At 38.4% G+C, this 25,884-nt stretch overlaps 1 protein-coding gene and 1 long non-coding RNA gene across 2 annotated transcripts in view; one reads left to right on the top strand and one right to left on the bottom strand.

The window, feature by feature from the left end:
- The window catches only part of LOC134294535 (uncharacterized), a 43,891-nt gene that overhangs the window by 14,404 nt on the left and 3,603 nt on the right, over positions 1-25,884 (top strand). Inside the window, exon 2 of the long non-coding RNA XR_010001399.1 lies at positions 24,544-25,245. This is a non-coding gene — a long non-coding RNA (uncharacterized LOC134294535). The remainder of the gene's footprint in view (positions 1-24,543; positions 25,246-25,884) is intronic.
- On the bottom strand, positions 1,525-24,735 carry nbl1 (NBL1, DAN family BMP antagonist). The gene is made up of 4 exons (XM_003229711.4): positions 24,602-24,735; positions 9,015-9,218; positions 2,896-3,007; positions 1,525-2,716 (listed from the first exon to the last, which is right to left on the bottom strand). The coding sequence occupies exons 1-4, from the start codon at positions 24,628-24,630 to the stop codon at positions 2,441-2,443; spliced, it is 621 nt and encodes a 206-aa protein (XP_003229759.2). The 5' UTR covers positions 24,631-24,735; the 3' UTR covers positions 1,525-2,440.

Genomic DNA, 25,884 nt, shown 5'->3' with positions numbered 1-25,884 from the left:
AATAATCATAATAATAATAATAATAAACAGCTGTGCTGGAGGGCATAGCAGTTTTTAGAGGGGGCTTCTATCCATGATACGATATAATAATAATAGTAATAATAATAACAATAACAACAACAACAACTTGTGGAACTCGTGCCACAAATACCATCTGCCTGCGACAAAGAACTGGTGGGATTACAAGCCAGAAAAAACTTACAGAAAATGAAATATACTAGCTGTGCCCTGCCACACGTTGCTGTGGCCAATTGGAATTGCAGTGAATAGCCTCGCTGCTTCAAAGCCTGGCCGTTTTCTACATAGGGTCTGCTTGCTAGATCAGGTTGAATGAGATGGAGTAGCCTCGTGGTTTCCAAAATCTGGCTTTGAAGCTGCAAGGCTGTTCAGTGTCAATCAAGGTGGGCCACAAAGGGGTTGAGATATGTGTGGAATAACGTTCAGTGTGGTAGAAAGAACTCTGGTCTGGTTGAGGCAAGTGTTGCCATGGATCTCCTTGATTAGCATTGAATAGGCCTGCAGCTTCAAGGTCTGCCTGGTTAGTACTCGGAAGAATCCTTTACTGGGACGTGTTAGCTGGGTGTGATTATTTAAGTTGTTTAGCAGTGAATGGTCTTGTAGCTTCCAAGCCTGGCTGCTTCCTGCGTGAGGGAATCCTTTGTTGGGAGGTGTTAGCTGGGCCTGGTTGTTTCCTGTGTGGAATTCCCCTGTGTTCTGAGTGTTGTTGTTTATTTAGTGTCCTGATTTTAGAGATTATACTGTTGTGTATTGTTATTAGAGCACAGTAATTATTACACATTATATTGATAATGTGATATGATTTGCCTGGAACAGGATTATATGAGGCCCCTTCTACACAATGGTTTAAAATTCACACTGAAGTGATGTTTTGTTTTTATTTTTGTTTTTTTGCTGTGGCCTAGGAGGCAGCCTGGCTTTGAAGCTGCAAGGCCGTTTAGTGTCAATCAAGGTGGGTCACAAAGGGGTGCATTCCGGTTTTTTGGGTTTTTTTGGCCCCATGGAGGTTAGGGATGTGTAGTTTGTTTGTAAGAACGTAGAGACATGGATGAGGGGTTGTGTTGTCAATTTTCTAGGTTGGGGGGCCTTAAGTTTTGTTGTTTTGCCCGGTGGAGCAATGCCGTTCTCCTTTTATATACAGTAGAGTCTCACTTATCCAACACTCACTTATCCAACGTTCTGGATTTTCCAACGCATTTTTGTAGTCAATGTTTTCAATATATCATGATATTTTGGTACTAAATTCATAAATACAGTAATTACTACATAGCATTATTGTGTATTGAACTACTTTTTCTGCCAAATTTGTTGTCTAACATGATGTTTTGGTGCTTCATTTGTAAAATCATAACCTAATTTGATGTTTAATAGGCTTTTTCTTAATCTCTCCTTATTATCCAACATATTCGCTTATCCAACGTTCTGCCAGCCCGTTTATGTTGGATAAGTGAGACTCTACTGTATATAGATATATATGTTTCCTGACAAACCCAAAAGGAAAGACCATTGTTGCGGAGGTTAAAATCTAATTTATTTAACTACAAAGGTGAAACTAATAGCTTTTGTGTATCTGGGAAACAAACAAAACAAGTGACAATTTTTTTTGTGGTGTTTTCAACGCAAAGAAAGTTTGACATTTCAGAAAACCAGAGAAAACCAGGGCCTCCTTTAAGCAACTACAAAACCCATTTGAACTCCATCGCCTTCTAGTCCGGTCGAGGCTTCGTTTTGGAATATATCTGAGAAGATAGGAATAGAGGTGAGCAGTCGTAATGTTTGCCTTGTTTGACGTCTAGGAAACGGTGGGAGAAAAGAAGTCCCAAAACTCCCAAGAAAAGAAGTCTGAAAATCCCTTGGGATCGGAGGTTCAGCACTGAGAAGATGGGATGAAGGGTTGTTGGCTTCCTAGTTGGACAAAGTTATTTTCTATGACACGGCGGAGGATAAGAATTCCCAGCATCCCAACATGAGAAGTCCCAGAATCCCCTGGGATTGGAGGTCTGGCACTCTATTAATCTATTAATCATGATGCATCTTGTCCTTCCCAGTTGGGATCCAGTGAAAGCAAACTGCAGCGTCTCCTAATTTTTGGAATAACGGAAGAGAAAAAGTTCCGAAATCTCCGAATTAGGAGTCCCAGAATCCCCAAATGAGGAGTCCCAGAATCCTTAGGGATTGGCGAGTCAGCACTCGACCCGTGGAGAAGATCGGATAAATCGGTTGCATACATCAAAAACAAACTGGTGGCTCGTAATTCTCAAACTGGTGGAAGATGTCCCAGAATCCCTAGAGAAGAAATCCCAGGGATTGGAGAGCCATGACTTAATTGAAGATGGGATAAACAGGAGTCTCGCAATTCTCAAAACAGTGAAAGATCTGAAGTCCCAGAAAACCCCGGGATCGGAGGGCGAGTGTCAGAGGGTCAGTCCGTGGTCTCCTCGTCGTGATGGCGCTGGTGGTGGTGGTTGGAGGCCTCCTCCGAAGGGTGGTGGTTGTTGTTGTTGTGGTGATGGCCGCCGTACGGGTGTGGATTGGGGTTCTCAGCGGGCAGGTTGTCGTCAGGGTTCGGGTAGACGTTGAAGAGCGCCCCGTCCTGGCTCTGCTCCTTGCCGCAGGCCTGGCAGCTGCAGTGGAGGATCTTCTCCACCAGCTTGTCCACTCGCGGGATCTCCTCGTTGGACGGACAGTCCAGTGTCACCTGCGAGGGAAGAAAACAGGTGAACGGGGAAAGGTGCAGATGGAACGGAGAGGCCGGGTGAGGAAGACGCCCTATTCTGGTGACTTGCTTTTACATTTCACCTTCCTTTGCAAAGTGGCCTCAGTGAACCACAGTCCCAAACATGCCCCCCAAGTCATTGGAAAGGAGGAAACACTCACAATTTCCCAGAGGGACTGGGCCGGCATGCAGGAGTCGCAGTGGACCAGGGACTCGGTGGACTGCGGGAAGGTGTTGGGCACGCTGTAGCTGAAGCATTGGCCCAGGCAGGCCCTGCGGAGGAAATGGCATATCATAATAAGAAAATATCATAATAAGAAAACCGCACTACAAACTAGAGTTGACAGCTGGCACAAGAAAACATTGCATGGAAAGTTCGTTGACAAAATTGAAGGAAAAGCTGACAAGAAGAAGACCTGGCTCTGGCTCACAAATAATAACTCCTCAAAGCACAGCAGACAAAAAACCAGTACAAGAAAACCGCACTACAAACTAGAGCTGACAGCTGGCACAACAAAACATTGCAAAATTGAAGGAAAAGCTGACAAGCAGAAGACCTGGCTCTGGCTCACGAATGGGACCCTGAAGAAGGAGACAGAAGGCCTGATCCTTGCAGCCCAGGAGCAAGACATCAGGACAAATGCAATCAAGGCCAAGATCGAAAAATCAGCCGATAACCCAAAATGCAGATTTCGATTGACGAAACCATGGATCATATCCTCAGCTGCTGTAAGAAAATCGCACAGACAGACTACAAACAGAGGCACAACTATGTGGCCCAAATGATTCACTGGAACGTATGCCTCAAGTACCACCTCCCAGCAGCAAAGAACTGGTGGGATCACAAACCTGCAAAAGTATTGGAAAATGAGCACGCAAAGATACTGTGGGACTTCCGAATCCAGACTGACAAAGTTCTGGAACACAACACCCCAGACCTCACAGTTGTGGAAAAGAACAAGGTTTGGATCATTGATGTCGCCATCCCAGGTGACAGTCGCACTGACGAAAAACAACAGGAAAAACTCAGCCGCTCTCAGGACCTCAAGATTGAACTGCAAAGACTCTGGCAGAAACCAGTGCAGGTGGTCCCGGTGGTGATGGGCACACTGGGTGCCGTGCCAAAAGATCTCAGCCGGCATTTGGAAACAATAGACATTGACAAAATTACGATCTGCCAACTGCAAAAGGCCACCCTGCTGGGATCTGCACGCATTATCTGAAAATACATCACACAGTCCTAGACACTTGGGAAGTGTTCAACTTGTGATTTTGTGATACGAAATCCAGCATATCTACTTGTTTGCTGTGTCATACAACGTTGTTGTGTCAATAATAATAATAATAATAATAATAATAATAATAATAATAATAATAATCTAATTCTGTACTGGAGGACCTAGGGATTCCTAGAGAAGCTTTCTATGATGATAATGATAATAAGAATAGCTATTCTGGAGGAGCTAGTGCTTCTTAACGAAGATTTCAGTCCTCATAGATATGATGATGATAATGCTGTGCTGGAAGACGTAGCAATTCCTAGAGAGGCTTTCTCCCCCCGTAGAGCTGTGCTGGAGGACCTAGGGATTCCCAGAGAAGCTTTCTATCCCCATTGATGATGATAATGATAATAATAATAGCTATCCTGGAGGAGCTAGTGCTTCTTAAAGAAGATTTCAGTCCTCATAGATATGATGATAATGATGATGCTGTGCTGGAAGACGTAGCAATTCCTAGAGAGGCTTTCTCTCCCCATAGAGCTGTACTGGAGGACCTAGGGATTCCCAGAGAAGCTTTCTATCCCCATTGATGATGATAATGATAATAAGAATAGCTATCCTGGAGGAACTAGTGCTTCTTAAAGAAGATTTCAGTCCTCATAGATATGATGGTGATGATAATGTACTGAAAGACGTAGCAATTCCTAGAGAGGCTTTCTCCCCCCGTAGAGCTGTGCTGGAGGACCTAGGGATTCCCAGAGAAGCTTTCTATCCCCATTGATGATGATAATGATAATAATAATAGCTATCCTGGAGGAACTAGTGCTTCTTAAAGAAGATTTCAGTCCTCATAGATATGATGATAATGATGATGCTGTGCTGGAAGACGTAGCAATTCCTAGAGAGGCATTCTATTTCCATAGATATGATATAATAATAATAATAATAATAATAATAATAATAATAATAATAATAATAATAATAATAATATAATTCTGTACTGGAGGACCTATAGATGCCTTCTATCTCCATAGCTATAGTATAATAGTAATAATAATAATAAAAATAATAATAAATCTGTGCTGGAGGACTTATCGAAGCCTTCTATCCCCATAGTTATGATATGATGATGATGATGATTTCGTTGTACTGGAGGACCTAGGGATTCCAAGAGAAGCTTTCTATGATGATAATGATAATAAGAATAGCTATCCTGGAGGAACTAGTGCTTCTTAAAGAAGATTTCAGTCCTCATAGATATGATGGTGATGATAATGTACTGAAAGACGTAGCAATTCCTAGAGAGGCTTTCTCCCCCCGTAGAGCTGTGCTGGAGGACCTAGGGATTCCCAGAGAAGCTTTCTATCCCCATTGATGATGATAATGATAATAATAATAATAGCTATTCTGGAGGAGCTAGTGCTTCTTAAAGAAGATTTCAGTCCTCATAGATATGATGGTGATGATAATGTACTGAAAGACGTAGCAATTCCTAGAGAGGCTTTCTCCCCCCGTAGAGCTGTGCTGGAGGACCTAGGGATTCCCAGAGAAGCTTTCTATCCCCATTGATGATGATAATGATAATAAGAATAGCTATCCTGGAGGAACTAGTGCTTCTTAAAGAAGATTTCAGTCCTCATAGATATGATGGTGATGATAATGTACTGAAAGATGTAGCAATTCCTAGAGAGGCTTTCTCCCCCCGTAGAGCTGTGCTGGAGGACCTAGGGATTCCAAGAGAAGCTTTCTATCCCTATTGATGATGATAATGATAATAATAATAATAGCTATTCTGGAGGAGCTAGTGCTTCTTAAAGAAGATTTCAGTCCTCATAGATATGATGATAATGATGATGCTGTGCTGGAAGACGTAGCAATTCCTAGAGAGGCTTTCTCTCCCCATAGAGCTGTACTGGAGGACCTAGGGATTCCCAGAGAAGCTTTCTATCCCCATTGATGATGATAATGATAATAAGAATAGCTATCCTGGAGGAACTAGTGCTTCTTAAAGAAGATTTCAGTCCTCATAGATATGATGGTGATGATAATGTACTGAAAGACGTAGCAATTCCTAGAGAGGCTTTCTCCCCCCGTAGAGCTGTGCTGGAGGACCTAGGGATTCCCAGAGAAGCTTTCTATCCCCATTGATGATGATAATGATAATAATAATAGCTATCCTGGAGGAACTAGTGCTTCTTAAAGAAGATTTCAGTCCTCATAGATATGATGATAATGATGATGCTGTGCTGGAAGACGTAGCAATTCCTAGAGAGGCTTTCTCCCCCCGTAGAGCTGTGCTGGAGGACCTAGGGATTCCCAGAGAAGCTTTCTATCCCCATTGATGATGATAATGATAATAAGAATAGCTATCCTGGAGGAGCTAGTGCTTCTTAAAGAAGATTTCAGTCCGCATAGATATGATGATGATGATGATGCTGTGCTGGAAGACGTAGCAATTCCTAGAGAGGCTTTCTCCCCCCGTAGAGCTGTGCTGGAGGACCTAGGGATTCCAAGAGAAGCTTTCTATCCCTATTGATGATGATAATGATAATAATAATAATAGCTATTCTGGAGGAGCTAGTGCTTCTTAAAGAAGATTTCAGTCCTCATAGATATGATGATAATGATGATGCTGTGCTGGAAGACGTAGCAATTCCTAGAGAGGCTTTCTCCCCCCGTAGAGCTGTGCTGGAGGACCTAGGGATTCCCAGAGAAGCTTTCTATCCCCATTGATGATGATAATGATAATAAGAATAGCTATCCTGGAGGAACTAGTGCTTCTTAAAGAAGATTTCAGTCCGCATAGATATGGTTATGATGATGCTGTGCTGGAGGACGTAGCAATTCCTAGAGAGGCTTTCTCCCCCCGTAGAGCTGTGCTGGAGGACCTAGGGATTCCCAGAGAAGCTTTCTATCCCCATTGATGATGATAATGATATTAATAATAGCTATCCTGGAGGAGCTAGTGCTTCTTAAAGAAGATTTCAGTCCGCATAGATATGATGATGATGATGATGCTGTGCTGGAAGACGTAGCAATTCCTAGAGAGGCTTTCTCCCCCCGTAGAGCTGTGCTGGAGGACCTAGGGATTCCAAGAGAAGCTTTCTATCCCTATTGATGATGATAATGATAATAATAATAATAGCTATTCTGGAGGAGCTAGTGCTTCTTAAAGAAGATTTCAGTCCTCATAGATATGATGGTGATGATAATGTACTGAAAGACGTAGCAATTCCTAGAGAGGCTTTCTCCCCCCGTAGAGCTGTGCTGGAGGACCTAGGGATTCCCAGAGAAGCTTTCTATCCCCATTGATGATGATAATGATAATAATAAGAATAGCTATCCTGGAGGAGCTAGTGCTTCTTAAAGAAGATTTCAGTCCGCATAGATATGATGATGATGATGATGCTGTGCTGGAAGACGTAGCAATTCCTAGAGAGGCTTTCTCCCCCCGTAGAGCTGTGCTGGAGGACCTAGGGATTCCCAGAGAAGCTTTCTATCCCCATTGATGATGATAATGATAATAATAATAGCTATCCTGGAGGAGCTAGTGCTTCTTAAAGAAGATTTCAGTCCGCATAGATATGATGATGATGATGATGCTGTGCTGGAAGACGTAGCAATTCCTAGAGAGGCTTTCTCCCCCCGTAGAGCTGTGCTGGAGGACCTAGGGATTCCAAGAGAAGCTTTCTATCCCTATTGATGATGATAATGATAATAATAATAATAGCTATTCTGGAGGAGATAGTGCTTCTTAAAGAAGATTTCAGTCCTCATAGATATGATGATAATGATGATGCTGTGCTGGAAGACGTAGCAATTCCTAGAGAGGCTTTCTCTCCCCATAGAGCTGTACTGGAGGACCTAGGAATTCCAAGAGAAGCTTTCTATCCCCATTGATGATGATAATGATAATAATAATAGCTATCCTGGAGGAACTAGTGCTTCTTAAAGAAGATTTCAGTCCTCATAGATATGATGGTGATGATAATGTACTGAAAGACGTAGCAATTCCTAGAGAGGCTTTCTCCCCCCGTAGAGCTGTGCTGGAGGACCTAGGGGTTCCCAGAGAAGCTTTCTATCCCCATTGATGATGATAATGATAATAAGAATAGCTATCCTGGAGGAACTAGTGCTTCTTAAAGAAGATTTCAGTCCGCATAGATATGGTTATGATGATGCTGTGCTGGAGGACGTAGCAATTCCTAGAGAGGCTTTCTCTCCCCATAGAGCTGTACTGGAGGACCTAGGAATTCCAAAAGAAGCTTTCTATCCCTATTGATGATGATAATGATAATAATAATAGCTATCCTGGAGGAACTAGTGCTTCTTAAAGAAGATTTCAGTCCTCATAGATATGATGGTGATGATAATGTACTGAAAGACGTAGCAATTCCTAGAGAGGCTTTCTCCCCTCCGTAGAGCTGTACTGGAGGACCTAGGAATTCCAAGAGAAGCTTTCTATCCCTATTGATGATGATAATGATAATAATAATAGCTATCCTGGAGGAACTAGTGCTTCTTAAAGAAGATTTCAGTCCTCATAGATATGATGGTGATGATAATGTACTGAAAGACGTAGCAATTCCTAGAGAGGCTTTCTCCCCCCGTAGAGCTGTGCTGGAGGACCTAAGAATTCCAAGAGAAGCTTTCTATCCCTATTGATGATGATAATGATAATAATAATAGCTATCCTGGAGGAACTAGTGCTTCTTAAAGAAGATTTCAGTCCTCATAGATATGATGATGATAATGCTGTGCTGGAAGACGTAGCAATTCCTAGAGAGGCTTTCTCCCCCCGTAGAGCTGTGCTGGAGGACCTAGGGATTCCCAGAGAAGCTTTCTATCCCCATTGATGATGATAATGATAATAATAATAGCTATCCTGGAGGAACTAGTGCTTCTTAAAGAAGATTTCAGTCCTCATAGATATGATGCTGTACTGAAAGACGTAGCAATTCCTCGAGAGGCTTTCTCCCCCCATAGAGCTGTACTGGAGGACACCTATTTCCCCGGAGAGGCCTCCTACCGCCAGGCCTGTGTTCTGCAGGGCAGCTCACCTGTTCTGGATGGACTTGGCCTCGCAGCCGCTGTGCCCCACGATCTGGGTGATGTTCTTGGCCTCGCACCAGGCGCTCTTGTCCGGGAAGAGGGCCAGCTTGTTGATGGGCGGAGGAGGCGCCGCCAGGACCAGGGCCGCCGAGAGGAGGAGGGACCCCACCAGGACGCCCCGCATCGTGCCCCGCTCCGGCCAAGACCTACAACTGGGGAGGAAAAGAAAGGGTGGGGAAACACTGGGATTTATAGTCTCCGGGGTTTCTCGTTCCGACATGCAAAGCATACAAATAGAGCAGGCCTGGGCCAACTTCGGCCCTCCCTCCAGGTGTTTTGGACTCCAACTCCCCAATTCATAACCGTTGTAGGGTTATTATTATTATTATTATTATTAATTGCCTCTGTGTCTGTCTCTGTCTTGGTTCTATGTGTATATGGGCATTGAATGTTTGCTTTATATGTATATAATGTGATCCGCCCCGAGTCCTCTTTGGGGTGAGAAAGAAGGGCGGAATATAAATACTGTAAATAAATACATAAATTTATTATTATTATTATTATTATTATTATTATTATTATTATTATTATTAATTTCCTCTGCGTCTGTCTCTATCTCGGTTCTATGTGTATATGGGCATTGAATGTTTGCCCTATATACATATAATGTGAGTCCCCTTCGGGGTGAGAAAAAAGGGCGGAATATAAATACTGTAAATAAATAAATAAATAAAATACATTATTATTATTATTATTATTATTATTATTATTATTATTATTACAGTAGAGTCTCACTTATCCAACATAAACGGGCCGGCAGAATGTTGGATAAGCGAATATGTTGGATAATAAGGAGGCATTAAGGAAAAGCCTATTAAACATCAAGTTAGGTTATGATTTTACAAATGAAGCACCAAAACATCATGTTAGACAACAAATTTGGCAGAAAAAGTAGTTCAATACGCAGTAATGCTATGTAGTAATTACTGTATTTATGAATTTAGTACCAAAATATCATGATATATTGAAAACATTGACTATAAAAATGCGTTGGATAATCCAGAACGTTGGATAAGTGAGTGTTGGATAAGTGAGACTCTACTGTATTATTATTATATCTATGTGGATAGAAAGCATCTATACGTCCTCCAGCACAGCATTGTTGTTATTATTATTATTATTATTTGCCTCTGTGTCTGTCTCTGTCTCGGTTCTATGTGTATATGAGCATTGAATGTTTGCCCTATATGTATATAATGTGATCCGCCCTGAGTCTCCTACGGGGTGAGAAAGAAGGGCGGAATATAAATAATGTAAATAAATAAATAAAATTATTATTATTATTATTTTGTTATGACCCAGCAAACAAGATAGATATGCTGGATTTTGTATCACAAAATCACAAGTCGAACACTTCCCAAGTGTCTAGGACTGTGTGATGTATTATTATTATTATTATTGTTATTATTTTATTTTATTTTATTATGACACAGCAAACAAGATAGATATGCTGGATTTCGTTTCACAAAATCACAAGTCGAACACTTCCCAAGTGTCTAGAACTGTGTGATTTGTTATTATTATTATTATTATTATTTTATTATGACCCAGCAAACAAGGTAGATATGCTGGATTTTGTATCACAAAATCCCAAGTCAAACACTTCCCAAGTGTCTAGGACTGTGTGATGTATTTTCGGATGATGCTCCAGATCCCAGCAGGGTGGCCTTTTGCAGTTGGCAGATCGTAATTTTGTCAATGTCTATTGTTTCCAAATGCCGGCTGAGATCTTTTGGCACGGCACCCAGTGCGCCCATCACCACCGGGACCACCTGCACTAGTTTCTGCCAGAGTCTTTGCAGTTCAATCTTTATTATTATTATTATTATTATTATTATTATTATTATTATTATTATTATTATTATTATTATTATATCATATCAATGGGGATAGAAGGCATCTATAGGTCCTTCAGCACAGCATTATTATTATTATTATTATTATTATTATTATTATATAGCGATGGGAATAGAAAGCCTCTCTAGGAATTGTTACATCCTCCAGAGCAGCTATTATTGTTGTTAGTATAATAATAATAATATTTCATATCTATGGGGATAAAAGCCCCCTCTAAGAACTACTATGCCCCCCAGCACAGCTGTTTATGATGATGATGATGATGATGATGATGATGATGATGATGATGATGATTATACCGGCTGTTAGGAATTGTGGGAGTTGGAGCCCAGGCCTGGATGAGAGCTGCACAGCAGGTGTCGCTGTTGGACAGGATTTGTTCTATAGATGTATTTCGTACTGCTTTAAATAGCTTTAAATAGACATATAGTGCTTTAAGTTATCCATGTGATGGTACACAATGGTTCTCAACTTTCCTCATGCCGTAACCCATTAATACCGCATGTTGTGTTGACCCCCAACCATAAAATTATTTTTGTTGCTACTTCATTACTAACTTCATAACATAACTTTGTAACATGCAAATGTGAGTAGATCTTGCAGATGTGAGTAGATCAATAGGTACTGCTCCAGCTAGAAAGTAATGGCTTTCCACGCAGTCATGCCCGTGGCCACATGTCCTTGGAGGTGTCTATGGACAACGCCGGCTCTTTGGCTTAGAAATGGAGATGAGCACCAACCCCCAGAGTTGGACTTAACGTCAGGGCAAAACCTTTACCTAACCTATGGATTGTTGTGTTTTGCGATGCTTTTATTTTATTTTAGTGGTGGTTTTGTTTTAATGGATGGTTTATTTTTATGTCTAATGGAGTTTCTGTCCCATATGTAAGCCACCCGGAGTCTCTTCGGGAAGATGGTGGCAGGGAATAAAAATAAAATTATTATTATTATTATTATTATTATTATTATTATTAATAATAATAATTTTTAGCACTGATCTATTTATCTATCTATATGCATACCAAGTTAGCTATCTGCATATCTATCAATCTATCTGTCTGCATATTTATCTGCCTGTTTATCTATGTATTATTATTATTATTAATAATAATAATACATAGATAAACAGGCAGATAAATATGCAGACAGATAGATTGATAGATATGCAGATAGCTAACTTGGTATGCATATAGATAGATAAATAGATAGATATGTAGATAGATAGATAGATAGATAGATAGATATGCAGATAGATAGCTTGGTATGCAGTTGGTTAAATAGATAGATATGTAGATAGATAGATAGATAGATAGATAGATAGATAGATAGATAGATAGATAGATAGATAGATAGATAGATATGCAGATAGATAGCTTGGTATGCAGATAGATAGATAAATAGATAGATATGTAGATAGATAGATAGATAGATAGATAGATAGATAGATAGATAGATAGATAGATAGATATGCAGATAGATAGCTTGGTATGCAGGGTTAAATAGATAGATATGTAGATAGATAGATAGATAGATAGATAGATAGATAGATAGATAGATAGGTATGCAGATAGATATGCAGGCAGATAGATTGATAATAGAGATAGGGATAGATTTTCCTTCGATTTTGTGAAGGAACTTTCCATGCAATGTTTTGTTGTGCCAGCTGTCAGCTCTAGTTTGTAGTGCGGTTTTCTTGTACTGATTCCTTGTCTGCTGAGGAGTTTCTGATTTTTAACTTCAATCAAAACGGGTTCTTCACTTTGCTTGACATCTTCTGCCAGGGCATGTTCTCCTTCTTTGACTGCTTGTTTTACTTGTAAGAGTCCTCTGCCCCCTGATCGTCTAGGCAGATATAGCCGGTCAACATCACTGCGAGGGTGCAGTGAATGATGAATGGTCATGAGTTAGGGTAATAATTTTGTCAAGGAACTTTCCATGCAATGTTTTGTTGTGCCAGCTGTCAGCTCTAGTTTGTAGTGCGGTTTTCTTGTACTGGTTTTTTGTCTGCTGTGCTTTGAGGAGTTTCTGATTTTTAACTTCAATCAAAACGGGTTCTTCACTTTGCTTGACATCTTCTGCCAGGGCATGTTCTTCTTCTTTGACTGCTTGTTTTACTTGTAAGAGTCCTCTGCCCCCTGATCTTCTAGGCAGATATAGCCGGTCAACATCACTGCGAGGGTGCAGTGAGTGATGAATGGTCATGAGTTTTCTGGTTTTTCTGTCCAAATTGTCCATTTCCGCCTGTGTCCAATTTATAATGCCAGCAGTATATCCTATGACAGGTATGGCCCAGGTGTTTATGGCCTTGATGGTGTTGCCTCCATTGAGCTTGCTTTTGAGGATTTTTCTGACCCTTTGTGTGTATTCTTTACTGACCACAGTTTTCACATGTTCATGCTTGATGTTGTCCAGCTGTAATATGCCCAGATATTTATACGCCTCTGGCTGGTGACACTTTATTGTTTGGCCATTGGGCATATTTATGCCCTCGCTTTCAATGATTTTTCCCTTCTTCAATGCCACTGTTGAACATTTGTCCAAGCCAAACTCCATGCTGAGATCAGTGCTAAAAATTCGGACAGTGTTAGTCAGAGACTGGATTTCTGTTTCCGTTTTCACATACAACTTCAGGTCATCCATGTACATCAGATGCGAAATTTTGAGAGATTTCTTAGATGTTTGATAGCCGAGATTTGTGTATTATTATTATTATTATTATTATTATTATTATTATTATTATTATTATTTTATTGTATGACACAGCAAACAAGATAGATATGCTGGATTTCGTATCACAAAATCCCAAGTAGAACACTTCCCAAGTGTCTAGGACTGTGTGATGTATTATCGGATGATGCGTGCAGATCCCAGCAGGGTGGCCTTTTGAAGTTGGCAGATCGTGATTTTGTCAATGTCTATTGTTTCCAAATGCCAGCTGAGATCTTTTGGCACGGCACCCAATGTGCCCATCACCACCAGGACCACCTGCACTGGTTTCTGCCAGAGTCTTTGCAGTTCCATCTTGAGGTCCTGAGAGCGGCTGAGTTTTTCCTGTTGTTTTTCGTCAATGCGACTGTCACCTGGGATGGCGACATCAATGATCCAAACCTTTCTCTTTTCCACAACTGTGATGTCTGGTGTGTTGTGTTCCAGAATTTTGTCAGTCTGGATTCGGATGTCCCACAGTATCTTTGCGTGCTCATTTTCCAAGACTTTTGCAGGTTTGTGATCCCACCAGTTCTTTGCTGCTGGGAGGTGGGACTTGAGGCATAAGTTCCAGTGAATCATTTGGGCCACATAGTTGTGCCTCTGTTTGTAGTCTGTCTGTGCGATTTTCTTACAGCAGCTGAGGATCTGATCAATGGTTTCGTCGTTTTCCTTGCACAGTCTGCCTTTTGGGTCATCAGCTAATTTTTTGATCTTGGCCTGAATTGCCTTTGTCCTGATGTCTTGCTCCTGGGCTGCAAGGATCAGGCCTTCTGTCTCCTTCTTCAGGGTCCCATTTGTGAGCCAGAGCCAGGTCTTCTATTATTATTATTATTATTATTATTATTATTATTATTATTATTATTATTAATTGCCTTTGTCCTGATGTCTTGCTCCTGGGCTGCAAGGATCAGGCCTTCTGTCTCCTTCTTCAGGGTCCCATTCGTGAGCCAGAGCCAGGTCTTCTATTATTATTATTATTATTATTATTATTATTATTATTAATTGCCTTTGTTCTGATGGCTTGCTCCTGGGCTGCAAGGATCAGGCCTTCTGTCTCCTTCTTCAGGGTCCCATTCGTGAGCCAGAGCCAGGTCTTCTATTATTATTATTATTATTATTATTATTATTATTATTATTAATTGCCTTTGTCCTGATGTCTTGCTCCTGGGCTGCAAGGATCAGGCCTTCTGTCTCCTTCTTCAGGGTCCCATTTGTGAGCCAGAGCCAGGTCTTCTATTATTATTATTATTATTATTATTATTATTATTATTATTATTATTATTAATTGCCTTTGTCCTGATGTCTTGCTCCTGGGCTGCAAGGATCAGGCCTTCTGTCTCCTTCTTCAGGGTCCCATTCGTGAGCCAGAGCCAGGTCTTCTATTATTATTATTATTATTATTATTATTATTATTATTAATTGCCTTTGTTCTGATGGCTTGCTCCTGGGCTGCAAGGATCAGGCCTTCTGTCTCCTTCTTCAGGGTCCCATTCGTGAGCCAGAGCCAGGTCTTCTATTATTATTATTATTATTATTATTATTATTATTATTATTAATTGCCTTTGTTCTGATGTCTTGCTCCTGGGCTGCAAGGATCAGGCCTTCTGTCTCCTTCTTCAGGGTCCCATTCGTGAGCCAGAGCCAGGTCTTCTATTATTATTATTATTATTATTATTATTATTAATTGCCTTTGTTCTGATGTCTTGCTCCTGGGCTGCAAGGATCAGGCCTTCTGTCTCCTTCTTCAGGGTCCCATTCGTGAGCCAGAGCCAGGTCTTCTATTATTATTATTATTATTATTATTATTAATTGCCTTTGTTCTGATGGCTTGCTCCTGGGCTGCAAGGATCAGGCCTTCTGTCTCCTTCTTCAGGGTCCCATTCGTGAGCCAGAGCCAGGTCTTCTATTATTATTATTATTATTATTATTATTAATTGCCTTTGTCCTGATGTCTTGCTCCTGGGCTGCAAGGATCAGGCCTTCCGTCTCCTTCTTCAGGGTCCCATTCGTGAGCCAGAGCCAGGTCTTCGATTATTATTATTATTATTATTATTATTATTATTATTATTATTATTAATTGCCTTTGTCCTGATGTCTTCCTCCTGGGCTGCAAGGATCAGGCCTTCTGTCTCCTTCTTCAGGGTCCCATTCGTGAGCCAGAGCCAGGTCTTCTCCTTCTCAGCTTTTCCTCCAATTTTGTCAAGGAACTTTCCATGCAATGTTTTGTTGTGCCAGCTGTCAGCTCTAGTTTGTAGTGCGGTTTTCTTGTACTGATTCTGCTCTAGTTTGTAGTGCGGTTTTCTTGTACTGATGTTATTATTATTATTATTGTTATTATTGTTATTATTATTATATTATATCTAGGTCAATGCATTGAAATATATTAGCCAAAGGGTCAATATAGATCAATATATTGAAGTGTATTCACCAAAGAGTCAATATAGATCCTATATTGACCCTATTTGAAGAGGTTGGAAAGGGAACTCATGACTTTCTATTTGGCAACCTAGTAAGCAAATGACCCCAAAGGCTCAGATTTTGGGGATTCCTTCCCAGACCGGCTCCCGGGAGTTTCCCATATAAACAAACCTGACTCTGTTTAAGCTTCCTAAACCAAACCAGGGCTGCGGGTTTGAGATTCGCAATTGTGGCCAAACCCCAAGCGAAAACAATCCCATAAACGGATTGCGCCAGAGCTTTCGAACCAGGGAAGGGTTGGAAAAGCATGACACAAAAGGAAACTCATGAGCGACAGGTCTTTCTTTATCATTTTAAGGATTTGTGGAGAGATTATTACATTATATCATCATCATCATTATTATATGATTATCATTGTTATAATATTGCATTATACCATATTATTATTATATTATCAGTGTTATATTATGATATCATCATTATATTACAATATTGTATTATTATAATTATACTTATATTATTATTATATTATCAGTGTTATATTATGATATCATCATTATATTACAATATTGTATTATTATAATTATACTTATATTATTATTATATTATCAGTGTTATATTATGATATCATCATTATATTACAATATTGTATTATTATAATTATACTTATATTATTATTATATTATCAGTGTTATATTATGATATCATCATTATATTGCAATATTGTATTATTATAATTATATTTATATTATTATTATATTATCAGTTATATTATGATATCATCATTATATTACAATATTGTATTATTATAATTATACTTATATTATTATTAAATTATCAGTTATGATATCATCATTATATTACAATATTGTATTATTATAATTATACTTATATTATTATTATATTATCAGTGTTATATTATGATATTATCATTATATTACAATATTGTATTATTATAATTATATTTATATTATTATTATATTATCAGTTATATTATGATATCATTATATTACAATATTGTATTATTATAATTATATTTATATTATTATTATATTATCAGTTTTATTATGATATCATCATTATATTACAATATTGTATTATTATAATTATACTTATATTATTATTATATTATCAGTTATATTATGATATCATCATTATATTACAATATTGTATTATTATAATTATTCTTATATTATTATTATATTATCAATGTTATATTATGATATCATCATTATATTACAATATTGTATTATTATAATTATACAGTAGGGTCTCACTTATCCAATGTAAACGGGCCGGCAGAACGTTGGATAAGCGAATATGTTGGATAATAAGGAGCGATTAAGGAGAAGCCTATTAAACATTATTAGGTTATGATTTTACAAATTAAGCACCAAAACGTCATGTTAGACAACAAATTTGGCAGAAAAAGTAGTTCAATACGCAGTAATGCTATGTAGTAATTACTGTATTTACGAATTTAGCGCCAAAATATCACGATGTATTGAAAATTGTTGTAGCTGTGTTTATAATATCCTGCCTTTTATTATTATTATTATTATTATTATTATTATTATTATTATTACATGTATTATTTTACTCTATTATTATTAAAAGGATACATAAGCACATTTACATTGAAGAAGATGACAGTCTTATCTTAAATTTGAGATTTATGTAAATATTCAAAAACATTCAACCTACTGATGCCTCAATTAATGTAATTTTATTGGTACAGTAGAATCTCACTTATCCAATATTAGCTTATCCAATGTTCTGGATTATCCAACGCATTTTTGTAGTCAATGTTTTCAATATATCGTGATATTTTGGTGCTAAATTTGTAAATACAGTAATTACTACATAGCATTACGGCATATTGAACTACTTTTTCTGTCAAATTTGTTGTATAACATGATATTTTGGAGCTTAATTTGTATAATCAAAACCTAATTTGATGTTTAATAGGTTTTTCCTTAATCCCTCCTTATTATCCAAGATATTCACTTATCCAAGCTTCTGCCGGCCTGTTTTGTTGGATAAGTGAGACTCTACTGTATATACAATATATTATATTATTAATATATTGTATTACATTATAATATTATCAATAATATATGTATATACAATTATTAATATAGCATAATATGAGTGTCTTATTATTATTAATATATTGTATTACATTATAATATTATCATCAATATTATATGTATATACAATATATTATATTATTAGTATAGCATAATATGAGTACCGGTATATTAATTATATATATTAATTAATATATATTAACTTGCAGTGTCCCATCCAAGTCCCAACCAGGGTTGGCCCTGCTTAGCTTCCAAATTAGAGCAGATCTGGAGCTTTTCGAAAGTACATTCTGATATGTTTGAAATATTTGCCACAAACTCCTTCATATCACATTAACTAGCACAGATAATAATAATAATAATAATAATAATAATAATAATAATAATAATAATACATCACACAATCCTAGACACTTGGCAAGTGTTCGACTTGTGATTTTGTGATACGAAATCCAGCATATCTATCTTGTTTGCTGTGTAATAATAATAATAATAATAATAATAATAATAATAATACATCACACAGTCCTAGACACTTGGGAAGTGTTCGACTTGTGATTTTGTGATACGAAATCCAGCATATCTATCTTGTTTGCTGTGTTATAAAATAATAATAGTAATAATAATAATATCTCATTTGCTGCGTCATACTCTTTGTGTCAATAATAATAATAATAATACATCACACATCTCCTAGACACTTGGGAAGTGTTCGACTTGTGATTTTGTGATACGAAATCCAGCATATCTGGATCATATAATATAATAATAATAATAATAATAATAATAATAATAATAATAATAATAATACATCTCACAGTCCTAGACACTTGGGAAGTGTTCGACTTGTGATTTTGTGATACGAAATCCAGCCTATCTATCTTGTTTGTTGTGCCATAATAATAATAATAATAATAATAATAATAATAATATCACACAGTCCTAGACACTTGGGAAGTGTTTGACTTGTGATTTTGTGATACGAAATCCAGCATATCTATCTTGTTTGCTGTGTTATAAAATAATAATAGTAATAATAATAATAATAATAATAATAATAATAATAATATAATATAATAATAAATCCACTGGGGGAGGGGAACAACAGCCTGGCGAACACTATATTACCCACGACCACAGGGAACCGCCGTAAGGCTAAACGGAGGGCTGCACAAACACAGCAAGGACCAAGTACAGAGAGCACAATAATCCCAAATAAACAGTTCGAGGGGAGGTCACAGGGGCTTACATGTCTTTACACTAATGCTCAGAGCATGGGAAATAAGCAAGACGAACTCCAACTCCTAGCACAGCACCACACATACGATGTCATAGGCATCACTGAAACCTGGTGGGATGACTCCCATCACTGGAATTTAACCATTGAGGGCTATAACCTCTTTCACATAAATAGAACAAAGGGGAGAGGAGGGGGAGTAGCTTTATATGTCAAAAACAGTTACGTTGCAGAAGAAATGCAAGACTGTAATCCGGGAAACCAGCTTGAAAGCATCTGGATAAGAATCAAGGGAACCGGGACTCAAAAAGATCTTGTCGTGGGTGTCTACTACAGACCTCCGAGTCAGGATGAAGGACTTGATGAAGCCTTCTGTCAACAGCTGACCAAACAGGCACAAAGAAGAGATATAGTAGTCATGGGCGATTTCAATTATCCCGATATCTGCTGGAAAACAAACTCAGCCAAGAGTACAAAGTCCAACAAATTCCTCACTTGCCTTGCAGATAATTTTATGGTCCAGAAGGTAGAAGAGGCAACAAGGGGATCAGCAACTCTTGATCTAATCTTAACAAATGTGGAAGACCTGATCAATACAGTTGAAGTGGTTGGATCCTTAGGGGCAAGTGACCATGTGCTCCTGCAGTTTGCAATACAAAGGAATGCTGAAACTAAGACAAGTCAAACACGCATTCTGGACTTTAAGAGAGCTGACTTCCAAAAAATGAAGGAATTACTGAGCGGCATTCCATGGACGCCGATATTAAAAAACAAGGGAGTTAAGGATGGATGGGAGTTTTTCAAAAGTGAAATACTCAAGGCGCAAATGCAAACAGTGCCAACAAAGAAGAAAAATAAGACAAGTGCAAAGAAGCCAGAATGGATGTCCAAAGAACTTCTAACTGAGCTAAAGCTCAAAAGTGACATGCACAAGAAGTGGAAAAGGGGAGAAATCACCAAAGAAGAATTCAAACGTATAGCCAACTCCTGTAGGGAAAAGGTTCGCAAGGCTAAAGCGCAAAATGAGCTCAGGCTTGCCAGGGACATAAAAAACAACAAAAAAGGTTTTTTTGCTTATGTTGGTAGAAAAAGGAAGAAAAAGGAGGCGATAGGGCCACTGCAAGGAGTAGATGGGGTGATGGTGACAGGGGATAGGGAAAAGGCAGAACTGCTTAATGCCTTCTTTGCCTCGGTCTTCTCACAAAAAGAAAGCCATCTTCAACCTCAGCAACATGGAATGGACGAAGGATTGGGGGAAATCCAACCCCAAATAGGGAAACAAGTTGTCCAGGAACACCTGGCCACTCTAAACGAATTCAAGTCGCCAGGGCCAGATCAGCTACATCCAAGAGTACTGAAGGAACTAGCGGAAGTTATTTCAGAACCACTGGCAATTATCTTCGAGAGTTCTTGGAGAACGGGAGAAGTCCCAGCAGATTGGAGGAGGGCGAATGTGGTCCCTATCTTCAAGAAGGGAAAAAAGAACGACCCAAACAATTACCGTCCGGTCAGCCTCACATCAATACCAGGCAAGATTCTGGAAAAGATCATTAAGGAAGTGGTCTGCAAACACTTAGAAACAAATGCGGTCATTGCTAATAGTCAACACGGATTTACCAAAAACAAGTCATGCCAGACTAATCTGATCTCTTTTTTCGATAGAGTTACGAGTTGGGTCGATACAGGGAATGCCGTGGATGTAGCATATCTAGATTTCAGTAAGGCCTTCGACAAAGTCCCCCACGACCTTCTGGCAAACAAACTAGTAAAATGTGGGCTAGACAAAACTACGGTTAGGTGGATCTGTAATTGGCTAAGCGAACGAACCCAAAGGGTGATTCTCACCAATGCGTCGTCTTCATCATGGAAAGAAGTGACAAGTGGAGTGCCACAAGCAGGGCTCCGTCCTGGGCCCGGTTCTGTTCAACATCTTTATGAACGACTTAGACGAAGGGTTAGAAGGCACGATCATCAAGTTTGCAGATGACACCAAACTCGGAGGGATAGCTAACACTCCAGAAGACAGGAGCAGAATTCAAAACGATCTTGACAGACTAGAGAGATGATTGGCCGAAACTAACAAAATGAAGTTCAACAGGGACAAATGCAAGAGACTTCACTTCGGCAGAAAAAATGGAAATCAAAGATACAGAATGGGGGACGATGCCTGGCTTGACAGCAGTGTGTGCGAAAAAGATCTTGGAGTCCTCGTGGACAACAAGTTAAACATGAGCCAACAATGTGATGCAGCAGCTAAAAAAGCCAACGGGATTCTGTCCTGCATCAATAGGGGAATAGCGTCTAGATCCAGGGAAGTCCTGCTCCCCCTCTTTCTATTCTGCCTTGGTCAGACCACACCTGGAATCACACTGTGTCCAGTTTTGGGCACCACAGATGAAGGGAGATGCTGACAAGCTGGAAAGCGTCCAGAGGAGGGTCTGGAGAACAAGCCCTATGAGGAGAGGCTTAAAGAGCTGGGCATGTTTAGCCTGCAGAAGAGAAGGCTGAGAGGAGACATGAGAGCCATGTACAAATACGTGAAAGGAAGTCCTAGGGAGGAGGGAGGGAGCTTGTTTTCTGCTGCCCTGCAGACTAGGACGCAAGGGAACAATGGCTTCAAACTACAGGAAAGGAAGGAGATTCCACCTGAACATCAGGGAGAACTTCCTCACGGTGAGAAGGGCTGTTCGGCAGTGGAACTCTCTCCCCGGGGCCGTGGTGGAGGCTCCTTCTTTGGAGGCTTTTAAGCAGAGGCTGGATGGCCATCTGTCGGGGGTGCTTTGAATGCGATTTCCTGCTTCTTAGCGGGGGGTTGGACTAGATGGCCCTTGAGGTCTCTTCCAACTCTACTATTCTATGATTCTATGATTCTATGATCTCATTTGCTGCGTCATACTCTTTGTGTCAATAATAATAATAATAATAATAATAATAATAATAATAATAATAATAATAATAATAATAATAATACATCACACAGTCCTAGACACTTGGGAAGGGTTCAACTTGTGATTTTGTGATACGAAATCCAGCATATCTGGATCATATAATATAATAATAATAATAATAATAATAATAATAATAATAATAATAATAATAATAATACATCACACAGTCCTAGACACTTGGGAAGTGTTTGACTTGTGATTTTGTTATATCTGGATCATACAATATAATAATAATAATAATAATAATAATAATAATAATAATAATAATAATGCATCACACAGTCCTAGACACTTGGGAATGGTTCAACTTGTGATTTTGTGATACGAAATCCAGCATATCTGGATCATATAATATAATAATAATAATAATAATAATAATAATAATAATAATAATAATAATAATAATAATACATCACACAGTCCTAGACACTTGGGAAGTGTTTGACTTGTGATTTTGTTATATCTGGATCATACAATATAATAATAATAATAATAATAATAATAATAATAATAATAATAATAATAATAATAATAATAATGCATCACACAGTCCTAGACACTTGGGAATGGTTCAACTTGTGATTTTGTGAAACGAAATCCAGTATATCTATCTTGTTTGCTGTGTCATACAATAATAACAACAACAATAATAATAATAATAATAATAATAATACATCACACAGTCCTAGACACTTGGGAAGTGTTTGACTTGTGATTTTGTGATACGAAATCCAGCATATCTATCTTGTTTGCTGTGTCATAATAAAATAATAATAATAATAATAATGCTGTGCTGGAGGACGTATAGATGCTTTCTATCCACATAGATATGATATTATAATAATAATAATAATAATTTATTTTATTTATTTATTTACTGTATTTATATTCCGCCCTTCTTTCTCACCCCGAAGGGGACTCAGGGCGGATCACATTATATACATATAGGGCAAACATTCAATGCTCATATACACATAGAACCGAGACAGAGACAGACGCAGAGGCAAATAATAATAATAATAATAATAATAATAATAATAATAATAATAATGCTGTGCTTGAGGACCTACAGATGCTTTCTATCTGATAGTCCTAGACACTTGGGAAGTGTTTGACTTGTGATAATAATAATAATAATAATAATAATAATAATAATAATAATAATAATAATCCAGACTGACAAAGTTCTGGAACACAACACACCAGACATCACAGTTGTGGAAAAGAAAAAGGTTTGGATCATTGATGTCGCCATCCCAGGTGACAGTCGCATTGACGAAAAACAACAGGAAAAACTCAGCCGCTCTCAGGACCTCAAGACTGAACTGCAAAGACTCTGGCAGAAACCAGTGCAGGTGGTCCCGGTGGTGATGGGCACACTGGGTGCCATGCCAAAAGATCTCAGCCGGCATTTGGAAACAATAGGCATTGACAAAATCACGATCTGCCAACTGCAAAAGGCCACCCGACTGGGATCTGCACGCATCATCCGAAAATACATCACACAGTCCTAGACGCTTGGGAAGAGTTTGACTTGTGGTTTTGTGAAACGAAATCCAGCATATCTATCTTGTTTGCTGTGTCATGATAATAATAATAATAATAATAATAATAATAATAATAATAATAATAATAATAATAATAAATCACACAGTCCCAGACACTTGGGAAGTGTTCGACTTGTGATTTTGTGATACGAAATCCAGCATGTCTATCATAAAATAATAATAATAATAATAATAATAATAATAATAATAATAATAATAATAATACATGACACAGTCCTAGACACTTGGGAAGTGTTCGACTTGTGGTTTTGTGAAACGAAATCCAGCATATCTATCTTGTTTGCTGTGTCATAATAATAATAATAATAATAATAATAATAATAATAATAATAATAATACATCACACAGTCCTAGACACTTGGGAAGTGTTCGACTTGTGATTTTGTGAAACGAAATCCAGCATGTCTATCATATAATAATAATAATAATAATAATAATAATAATAATAATAATAATAATACATCACACAGTCCTAGACACTTGGGAAGTGTTCGACTTGTGATTTTGTGAAACGAAATCCAGCATATCTATCTTGTTTGCTGTGTCATACAACGTCGTTGTGTCAATAATAATAATAATAATAATAATAATAATAATAATAGATAATAATAGTTATTTGTCTTTCCTCCTCTTTCTTTGTGCATGTTTAGGACTCAAGCCTTTTGTCAGGACGGCTTCTCCGAAATGGAATGAAATCTGGCGACTTACCATGAAACAGACGGGAGGATTAATCCCATGTAACGAAGACCATCCCAAAATGTTTCCAACCATCCACAAGCTCCCGGGTTTCCAAGATCTCCGAGGAAAGAACAAAGATCAGCCGAGTTCAGGATGGAAGCCCTTTCAGTTCCTCCCCAAAGAAATGTATAATCCAACAAAACTGACGATGGGAAAAATCCACCAAAAAAAAAAAAAGTTAAATTTTCGGCTTTTCCGAAAGAGATGCGGATCAGAGAAGAAAGAAAAGGACTGGAAGGAAAAGGTGCAAAGTTTTAAAACAATGGAAAGGAAAATGAAACAATATCAAGTTGATGTGATGCTCGGAGTCTCCGAAATCTGGATGTTTGGAACTTCTTTTCAATGCATCTTCACCTCCGGAGGCTGGGATCTGGTCTGGCGAAGCTCACTCAGACAAATGGCTTGTAAATCAATTCCTCCTCCTCCTCCTGCTTTTACTCCTCCTCCTTCTCTTCTCTTTCTTTCCTTCGTTCTTTCTTTCTTTCTTCTGTCTTCCCAGCAAGCGCCGGGAAGAGTTTTCCCTTTGAAGGCTTAGAATCATTGATTGGCTGTGAATTTTCCGGGCTGCCTGGCCATGTTCTTTCCAGAAGCAGCACTCTCTCCTGACATACTAGGTCAGTGATGGGCAAGCTTTTGCGCTTGGTGTGTCAAAATCCACCAAAAAAAACAACCCCAGCATGACTTGGGTGGTGTGTCACTTCGGGACAAAAAAAACCACCATAATTCCACAGTATATATAGCTTAAATAACAATCTATATATATAAAAGGGTAATGAAATTTCGGCCTAGGACAAAACAACAAAACTACACATCCCAGAAACACTAAACTTGGCAGCACAACCCCTCATCCATGCCTCTACGTTCATACAACAAAAAGAAAAGAAAAAGAAAGTCCTAATATATATGTCATTATAATTATCTGTTATTATTTATATATATAAAAGGGTAATGAAATTTCGGCCTAGGACACAACAACAAAACTACACATCCCAGAAACACTAAACTTGGCAGCACAACCCCTCATCCATGCCTCTACGTTCATACAACAAAAAGAAAAGAAAAAGAAAGTCCTAATATATATGTCATTATAATTATCTGTTATTATTTATATATATAAAAGGGTAATGAAATTTCGGCCTAGGACAAAACAACAAAACTACACATCCCAGAAACACTAAACTTGGCAGAACAACCCCTCATCCATGTCTCTACGTTCATACAACAAAAAAGGAAAGAAAAAGAAAGTCCTAATA

The sequence above is a fragment of the Anolis carolinensis genome, unplaced genomic scaffold (genome assembly GCF_035594765.1).
Source record: "Anolis carolinensis isolate JA03-04 unplaced genomic scaffold, rAnoCar3.1.pri scaffold_15, whole genome shotgun sequence".
Taxonomy (NCBI): Eukaryota; Metazoa; Chordata; class Lepidosauria; order Squamata; family Dactyloidae; genus Anolis; species Anolis carolinensis.
Note: the sequence above shows the minus strand (reverse complement) of the source record. Positions and strands in the feature narration are given on the sequence as shown.